Source organism: Palaemon carinicauda, chromosome 7, assembly GCF_036898095.1.
Source record: "Palaemon carinicauda isolate YSFRI2023 chromosome 7, ASM3689809v2, whole genome shotgun sequence".
Taxonomy (NCBI): domain Eukaryota; kingdom Metazoa; phylum Arthropoda; class Malacostraca; order Decapoda; family Palaemonidae; genus Palaemon; species Palaemon carinicauda.
Window position 1 is genome coordinate 87128535 of NC_090731.1, and position 10000 is coordinate 87138534.

Below are 10000 nucleotides of genomic sequence, written 5' to 3' on the forward strand. Positions count from 1 at the left end.
ACCTGGCTAGACGTCATAGATCCTTAGGGCATTCCTTTGATGGAGGGACACCAGGGTTATTAGTCAGTCTACCGAGTGCCAAACATCGCTGAGCATTTCAAGGGTGCATTCACCTGTAGGTGTTTGCTTGAAGATAGGAAATGAAAGGGGGGGGGGAGGGCATTGCTTTTTCTCACTTCCTGGTAACATGCTCTTTAAATTCAAGACAATGCAACTTGTTGCCTCAAACATACTTGTTTCCGAACTTCACAGTTATGGGGAAAGGGTTTTCTCAAACGATTGTTTTTCTCGATCCTTTCGATATAATATGACTAGTTGGAATCATCCAACTAAAGAAGGATTAGTGTCAATGAATTTCTAATTTGTTTGATTAACTTTTTTCTCTATCAGTCTGTGGATTTCATGAGATGTTGTTAGACCTGTAACATCTGTTAAATGTTAGGCGTATTCTCTTCAGTAACACCTGTGCAGCGTGTGATACAGCTGCCACTGATAGCAGTGAAAAAATAGAATTTCAATTGTCTGTTAACTAAAAATTCATCAGCTTTACCAAGAAGTGGTGTGTTTGTTTCCTTTTTCGTCCAGTTACCCTGTCTGTTTTACAACAAATAAAAGAAATATATTCATATGATTAATTTCAACAATTAACGATTTAAATATCATTTCCCTTTTTTACCCAGTGAAGGATGCACTGCATTGGCTTTTTTTTATCTTTTTTTTTTTCATGTCGTGTAGAAAAACAACGTATTCATGTTTCACGGGGATTGAATGCGCAAGATGTTTGTTTGAGCAATTATGAATATTCGATTATATATATATATATATATATATATGTGTGTGTGTGTGTGTGTATGTATGTATGTGTATGTTTGTATGCATTAAGTATGTATTTATGTCTGGACTGACACTAAGGTATAAGGATGGACAACGTATGACAGGCGCTGTGTGTGGTAGGCAATATGAAACTGATTGTATTGGGAAGGAAATGAATCTTCGAAATGTTTAGTAAGAGTAGCGTTTTCCAGTCCATGGCTTGGAAAAAAAATCTATAGCTCTTGAACAGCAATGAGTCTCAGTGATTCCCATTTAGACCAGGAAAATTACTAAATAAAATGTACTGTATTTAAACGCTTTAGTAACAGATCATTGAAAGTCGCAGTCGTCCATATCATATCCTAGGTAGCTCCCATCAACAATTCCAGTTGAAAGAATAAAAGTGTAAATAAATGGCTCCAAGAATTGGGAAGAAGGTTGGTTCTCCAATGGGGAGGAGGAGGAGGAGAAGAAGGAGGACGACGACTTGTGTCATGTCACCGAACGGAAATCATTTCGAGTGACAGGTGCACCATCATACCTGTGGTTCTTCAGAATTCCTGGACCGCAGGTACCTGGAACACCTGTTCTACCTATTAAGGGAAATTACACAACTATTCTTAGTTCAACCGTTATGTGAGACAAGCAAGTGTGGATGGACGATTCTCTCTCTCTCTCTCTCTCTCTCTCTCTCTCTCTCTCTCTCAATATGATATATTTTTACCCTATCTAATCTCAGTTATGTGAGCAAGTATTATTCCTATATTTATAATTTCAGTTGATCAAGTTTTAAAATCAATTAGTAAACGTATTAGTAGAAATATTGAAGCTTTATATGTTATTTTTTAGACAATAGTTTGTATAAAGTTTGGAGAATCTTACTTTATTTGTCTTAGTAGTTTGGAAGACCTGTGGGAAATCTTGATGATCAGTTTCTTTTAGTCTCAATAGTTTGGAAGACTTCTGGGAAATCTTGATGACTCTTTTGGTCTTAGTAGTTTGAAAGACCTTTGGGAAATCTTGATGGCCAGTTTATTCAAGTTTCGGTAATTTGGAAGACTTCTGGGAAATCTTGATGACTTATAATGGTCTTAGTAGTTTGAAAGACCTCTGGGAAATCTTGATGGCCAGTTTCTTTTAGCCTCAGTATTTCAGAAGACTTATGGGAAATCTTGATGACTAGTTTCTTTTAGTCTGAGTACTTTGGAAGGCTTCTTGGAAATCTTGATGACTTTTTAGTCTTAGTAGTTTGAAAGACCTGTGGGAAATCTTGATGGCCAGTTTATTTTAGTCTTGTTAGTTTGGAAGACTTCTGGGAAATCTTGATGACTTTTTTTGTTTGGTCTTAGTAGTTTGAAAGACCTTTGGGAAATCTTGATGACCAGTTTCTTTTAGTCTCGGTAGTTTGGAAGACTTCTTGGAAAAATTGATGCCTTTTTTGGTCTTAGTAGTTTGAAAGACCTCTTGGAAATCTTGATGGTCAGTTTCTTTTAGTCTTGTTAGTTTGGAAGACTTCTGGGAATTCGTGATTATTTTTTTTCTTTATTTTATAGTTTGAAAGACCTTTAGGAAATATTGATGGCCAGTTTATTTTATTCTCGGTAATTTGGAAGGCTTCTTGGAAATCTTGATGACTTTTTTGGTCTTAGTGGTGCGAAAGACCTCTGGGAATTCTTGATAGCCAGTTTCTATTAGTCTCAGTATTTCAAAAGACCTGTGGGAAATCTTGATGACCAGTTTCTTTTTGTCTCAGTAGTTTGGAAGACCTATGGGAAATCTTGATGACCAGTTTATTTTAGTCTCTGTAGTTTAGAAGACTAGGGAAATCTTGATGGTCAGTTTCTTTGTCTCGGTATTTTGGGAGTTTTCTGGGAAATCCTGATGACCTTTAGTTTTAGTAGTTTGAAAAACCTCTGGGAAATCTTGATGACCGGTTTCTTTTAGTCTGAATAGTTTGGAAGACTTCTGGGAAATCTTGATGACTTTTTCAGTCTGAATAGTTTGGAAGTCTCTTGGAAATCTTGATGACCAGTTTCGTTTAGTCTCAGTAGTTTGGAAGACTTCTGGGAAATCCTCATGACTCTTTTGATTCTAGTAGTTTAAAAGATTTCTGGGAAAATTTTATGGCCAGTTTCTTTTAGCCCCAGTAGTTTAGAATACTTCTGGGAAATCTTGATGTCCAGTTTCTTTTAGTCTCAGTAGTTTGGAAGACCTCTTGGAAATCTTGATGACCATTTTGTTTTAGTCTCAGTAGGTTGGAAGATTTCTGGGAAATCTTGATGACTATTTTAGTCTTAGTAGTTTAGAAGACTCCTGGGAAATCTTGATGACATTTTTATTCGTAGTAGTTTGAAAGACCTTCAGGAAATCTTGATGACCAGTTTCTTTTAGTCTCTGTAGTTTAGAAGACTTCTGAGAAATCCTCATGACTCTTTTGGTTCTAGTAGTTTAAAAGACCTCTGGGAAATTTTTATAGCCAGTTTCTTTTAGCCTGAGTAGTTTAGAATACTTCTGGAAATATTGATGTCCAGTTTCTTTTAGTCTCAGTAGTTTGGAAGACCTCTGGGAAATCTTAATGACCAGTTCCTTTTAGTGTCAGTAGTTTGAAAGACCTCTGTAAGATCTACGACTTTTTTAGTCTTAGTTGTTTGAAAGACCTTTGGGAAATCTTGATGGCCAGTTTCCTTCAGTCTGAGTAGTTTGGAAGACCCCAGAAATCTTGATGACTATTTTGCTTTAGTCTCAGTAGTTTGGAAGACCTCTGTGAAAACTCTATGGTCTGATTTTTTGTCTCAGTAGTATGGAAGACCTTTGGGAAATGATGAACATTTTTTCTAGTCTCTGTAGTTGGGAAGACCAAGTTTTTCTGGAATCATAGTAGATTGCATAACCTTTGAGAAATCTCTAATGCCAAATTCTTTTTTAATCGGAATAGTTGGCAATAACTATATGAAATTTTGATAACCAAAGGTATTCGAGTTGAGATAGTTGGAAAAACCTTTGAAAAATCCAATGGCAAAGTAAGTCCTTTCAAGTCAATAATTTTTAAGACATGAGAAATCTAATGGACAAGCGATTTTGAGTCAGCAAAACCTCTAGAAAAGATATGGTAAATTGTATATTCATCAGAGCAGTTTGGAAGACCTTTGAGAAATCTGATGTTTGTGTGTTATTAAGACAGTAATTTCTAAGGCCTGTGAGAAAGGTGGTGTCCTAATGTTTTGAAGTCAGTTTAGTTTGCAAGACCTTTGAGAAATCTGATGGCCAAGTATTTTTGAGTCATAATAGTTTTAGTTCACCTTTTGATTTTTGACCATTGATATTTTTGTGGGGATTTCAGGATGATGGCCGAATCCACCTCCCCCACTAGACCAGCTTCTACAAGGTAAAGCAGCCGTCGAAAATTTTGCCTTTTGCCCATTGCTCCCTTTCCTTCTGTTACCTTTTGGGGTTTGGCTTTGCCTGTGATTCCCTACCATTGCTCTTCTATTTATGTTTATATTTCCTCACCTACTTCTACTGCTTTTTATAGTCCTTCCCCCTTTCCTACTATATAATTTAGTATACCTCTAAGGCATGCACTGCTTTGCTTTATTTAAGTAATTTTGATAGATAAACTGATATTCTCCTTTATTGCAGTTGCTTTAAGTTGGTGCTTTATTCATCACTAATTTTCTCTAGTTCCGTGTTATATCACCCTAGATTTTTTTTCCTCCCATTTACAAAGATTAATATTTACGATGACATTTAATCCAGCTAGATTTTCATAGCCTTTAGAAGTACACGAAACATTGTAACTGAATTGTGCGTATATTCTGTGAATGATTCTGTTTATCATACATCAATGAACATATACTGTATGTCTGTAATATTGTCGGTAAGACTGTAGCTAATCAGCGACAAGTCACTTCAGTTCTAGATATAAAATGCATATGTAAAGGAAACAGGAAAATTATAATAATCATTATGTTGTCACACCAATTGAACTGGTTTAAATTCTCTACAGAAACTCAATTGTGGTTATAAAATTTTGTTGGCTTTTGTTTCATGTTTTAATGCTAAGGACTCGAGGAAACGTTAGTACTGCATTTATTTTCTCCACACATAAATGTGGGGAGAGTAGAATGCCTTTATTTTCAATCGAAAGGAAATAAAGTGCACGTTTTTTTCATTTCTTTGGGATGTTGAATGAATAAACGAAGTGTTTGTTCCTTAACTGATGTTCTTATTTTATTTTATAACTGGGTTATAATAATAATAATAATAATAATAATAGTAATAATAATATTAGTAATAATAATAATAATAATAATAATATTAGTAATAATAATAATATTAGTAATAATAATAATATTAGTAATAATAATATTAGTAATAATAATAATAATATTAGTAATAATAATAATAATATGTTATCAGTTACAGAGAAGAGAATCTCATGTCTTTTAACTTTATTTTATTTAAGATTGATGACTTATTTCTAAATTGTAATAAGGTAGTTGATTAGTATTTATTATTTAATGTTAACTGGATAGAAGAATAATATTTCTCAGTTATAAATATTTTAATATAATTGCAAATTGCAGCTTGATGTGTCATGAAGGAAGAGCTGCATCTAAAAATCTTGATATTGCATTTATGCTGTAGAATTCTCTAAGAACGCGTTCATTTGGCATTTTTTATTTTTTTAATTAACCCTTAATGCTATTTTCAGTAGCAGCAGTAGCTTATATTAATGCAGCCGATGTATATCGGAAATGTGGTATGATTGTTACTTTCAGCAACTAGTCTAAAATGGTGATGGTGGATCTGCTTCCACACTGTGCTTTTCGTTATTATTCCGACACTTGTGTTTTCAACTTATCAACTGTTATTATATTCTTCTGGGTCTACATGCATTCGCCAGTGTTAATTTTGTTATCTAAATACTTTCAAGTTGTTACGCGGGCGCTTTAAGGTAATTTTATATGGGATTGAAAAGGTTTAGATACATTTTGTGATATACAATTTTTCGGAAGGAAAGTAGTAATTAATTTGTCTTGAAAAATTATAAGTTTCTGTAGGATGTCCCATCTTGGTATTTAATATGAAATGTAATTCTGAAAATGTGACAGCATTCGTTTTGAGACTATCCAAATAAAGAAAAAGTAAAGTGATGTAACGGCCACCATGCGATAAAAATGCTTTCACTCGATTTCCTGTTCCGCGAGGTGGTCCGAAAGTATAATGCATTGGTCTCTCTCTCTCTCTCTCTCTCTCTCTCTCTCTCTCTCTCTGTAAAAAGTAAGAACTTTCCCTTTCACTTTTACTCTCGTTCTCCTCGGTCCGGGAAGTAAAAAAGTGGAACGGGTGGGTGAAGATGGGGCTTTCTCTCTGAACTCTCGCTTTCTGGTTTCAAACATTCGTTTCTCTTTCTCTCTCTCTCTCTCTCTCTCTCTCTCTCTCTCTCTCGTTCGTCCGTTAGAGTGGTTGATGTGGTACTCGTTGCTCTGAGTGTGTTTGTGTTTTGAAAAGCGGAGAAAAACTATGTAAGACAGAAAAGACGATATTGCAACTCTCTCTCTCTCTCTCTCTCTCTCTCTCTCTCTCTCTGAGCTCGGTACCTTTTCTTCGAAAGTCCTGAGGGATTCTCGGAAGGAGCAACCACCTTTACCTGGTGATTTGGCTCTGTTCTGGGTCTGCAGATTTATGTGGCTGGTCATCTATTTATTGTTTTCCTCTTCAGGTGAGATGCTCTTCTACGGCTTGTAGTCATATTTTGAATTTATTCTGGTAAGTTTAAAAAAGGAAACCCGAATAACCCGTTATATTTGGACAGGTGTCCAATACAAATGTCACTCACATTAGCGTACCGTTCGCATTGACCTGTAGTCCGGTGTATGTGGTCTCGTGTGTTACCTAATGATTTATTCCGTCTTCCTTTACTCTGACTGTATATTTTCCTGATGCTTAGAGGAATTGCCTATTTCTCTTCAAAGACTTGAGCAGCCCATTCACGATCAGTAATTACAGAAGGAATTCCTTCAGTGTCAGAACTAGGATGTCCACTAACGGTCAGTGCGTTCATCAATGTAGGATAGACTACTGTAGTGATTAGACAATCGAAATGGCTTCCTCTATTTTTTGTGATAATTGACATCTAGGTTTAGGATTTTCCATAGCTCCTTAAATGTGGACTATACAAGCTGCGAACAGATTGTGATGGCATGTTGTGTTCTGCACAATTCTTTGTGTAGCAGTGAGAAAGACGACTATACAGATTTAAATGTTGAACATGATGATGATGTAGTCTCTCTTGTAGGCTTAAATGCAGGTTACGATAGACATGCATCACAAGCTAGCCTGCATTTAAGGGAAATATTTAGAAACATTTTTTGCAGTGAAGGAGCATTGTGTTTTCAAGAACATATGATTGCTAAGAACTATTAAACACTGTAAAACAACTCCTTTTTCTCATGTTTTCAGAAAGACCAAGAAGTCAGCTATGACTTAATATATGGGGCCAAATTACAGATATTAATAAACTTTTTTATATTGTGAACCATCTGTATTTTTTAAAATGTAACTGTTTTTCGTTTAATAAATAAATAGCAAATAATGTGTTTCTTACCTCATTCGAGGTGGATGATCTAATAGCTTCTTGATCCTTTAAAAACATTACATCTTCATACTAAGTACATGTTGGCGTATACACATCATCTGCCCCAGTTCCAGACCGCATAGAATCTTAGACTTTTTTTGCTTCTTTCCTGAAATTACTCCTGTAGATGTTGATTTTTTTCTTCACTAAGTGTGTGGTTGCATCAGGATACTTTTCTAAGTTTTTCTGCTAATTTTCCATACGCTTCGTTTTTTTTTATATATATTTATTCAGATAATGTTTTGACTTAATTTGCCAAAGGCATGGCTGTTCTTTGTATAACTGAAAAAAATTCGCTCCAAAATTCTCTATCTTCCGGCATCTTAACTACTTAAACCTCACTCAAATCGATGCACCAACATTCCTCACACTCTGGCCATGTGGTTCTCACTGATAACTTAACTGACTGGTAGCCATTCACGGTCAATGTTCCCTTCAGTGCGCGCTAGCCCCGCCTCCAAAATCAAGCAGAGTTTGATTCTCATCAGTGTAACTGACAGTTGTACTGACAGGCCTCAAACAACCCCATTCACGATCAGTTTTGCCAAGTTTGAAGGAATTCCTTCAGTAATTACTGATCGTGAATGGCTTGCTTTAAAGTAAGTTATTTGTCCTTGAATCACGAAGTCGCCAGTTTCAGCACCAGCACCTACGCGCTGTCACACGACTCCCACATGTCTCTGCTGTGGAAATGGCAGTGCTTTTGGTAGAAACACATTTCCCGCCAAAACTTATTTGATATTTTGCTAATTGGCGGAAAAGTTGTGTATGTATGACTTTATCTTATTCTTATGTCTACGTTTGGCGGTGAAAGGTTTTAATGTTCTTTGTTGATGTATGTATGAATAGCCATGCAGTATTCTGTCGTGCATCTGGTAACTCTGCCCTTGAGACAACCTTAAGTTTCAGTTCCGGTTAAGTAATTTGTGGATTCCAGCCATATCTCTCTCTCTCTCTCTCTCTCCTCTCTCTCTCTCTCTCTCTCTCTCTCTCTCTCTCTCCTAAGAAATTTGTGGATCCCAGTCATATCTCTCTCTCTCTCTCTCTCTCTCTCTCTCTCAGTAATATGGGGATTCCAGTCATCTCTCTCTCTCTCTCTCTCTCTCTCTCTCTCTCTAAGTAATTGTTGGATTCCAGTCATCTCTCTCTCTCTCTCTCTCTCTCTCTCTCTAAGAAATTTGTGGATCCCAGTCATATCTCTCTCTCTCTCTCTCTCTCTCTCTCTCTCTCTCAGTAATATGGGGATTCCAGTCATCTCTCTCTCTCTCTCTCTCTCTCTCTCTCTCTCTCTCTCTAAGTAATTGTTGGATTCCAGTCATATCTCTCTCTCTCTCTCTCTCTCTCTCTCTATATATATATATATATATATATGTATATATATATATATATATATACATATATATATATATATATATATATTACTTGAGTAGTAGCTGATAGTTTAATTCCCGTTTGATGAACTTTAAAATTAAAGTAATTAGAACGTCCTTGGAACCTTTTTTTTTCTTTTAATATAAAAGATAAATCACACAGATCGTGAATCAATTACGAACTTCTGATCAGGTCTGGCACCTTATCAAAGTTTCATGAAGAGTGAAGACGTTGAATTTTCTTAAAATGTCCCTTTTTATAATCTTCGGTACATTTAACATTTGCAGAAGTGTACATTCAGTAACATGCTACATATAACATAACCTATTGATCGGATTGTTACCCCCCACACCTTCTTTATAACAATTGGGTTTATTGGAAACGGAAACCTGGTTGTGAAGCCCTAATATGTGTTTCACACACACACGTACATATTATATATATATATATATATATATATTTATATATATATATATATATATATATATTATATATAGATAGATAGATAGATGAGTATATGTATGTATGTATATATATATATATATATATATCTATCACAAATACTCAAGAAACGACATTTGAATATGAAATTTTTGCACAATATGTAAGAATATAGTAGCTAACTCTCTCTCTCTCTCTCTCTCTCTCTCTCTCTGTGTGTGTGTGTGTGTGTGTTTGTGTGTGTGTGTGTGCGTGTGTGTGTGTGTAATCCAGAGGAAGCTTCTTTAGTATCCTTCAATGGTTTTGTGTTATTTATCACTCGTGTTTTCACGTCCTTCTTACAAGGCCATCTCTTCAGCGGCACTCCCCTTCCTATTGTTCATATCTCTCTCTCTCTCTCTCTCTCTCTCTCTCTCTCTCTGTATATATATATATATATATATAAATAATTGTTATTTCTGTCTGTAAGTTTTTGTCAAGGGTAGCCTTTCAAAATGCATTGCAACGTATAAGATATCCTTGCCTTGAATGTCTCGTGGCCTTGCACCTTTTCTCTCTCTCTCTCTCTCTCTCTCTCTCTCTCTCTCCGCCAGCTTTGTTAGTTCCTCGGAATCCCCCCCCACCCCCTTTCCTTACCCATTCCCTTCCCTTCCCTTAACTCTCCCACCCCTTACGTTTTTCTTGCCCTTCTATCTCCCTCTTTGGACTCAAACCCGTCTTCTATACTCACCCCCC

General features: G+C 35.9%; 1 protein-coding gene across 6 annotated transcripts in view; it reads left to right on the forward strand.

Annotated features, from left to right (window-relative positions):
* Window positions 1-10000, forward strand: part of LOC137643956 (protein bric-a-brac 1-like) — an 89533-nt gene that overhangs the window by 5521 nt on the left and 74012 nt on the right. For 4 of the 6 annotated variants that reach the window (XM_068376750.1, XM_068376748.1, XM_068376749.1 and 1 more), the window contains exon 2: window positions 4154-4198. The exons of the other annotated variants lie outside the window; for them this stretch is intronic. In XM_068376750.1, the coding sequence (XP_068232851.1) occupies window positions 4155-4198 (44 nt within the window). In that variant the 5' untranslated portion in view covers window position 4154. The remainder of the gene's footprint in view (window positions 1-4153; window positions 4199-10000) is intronic. 6 annotated transcript variants of the gene reach the window in all.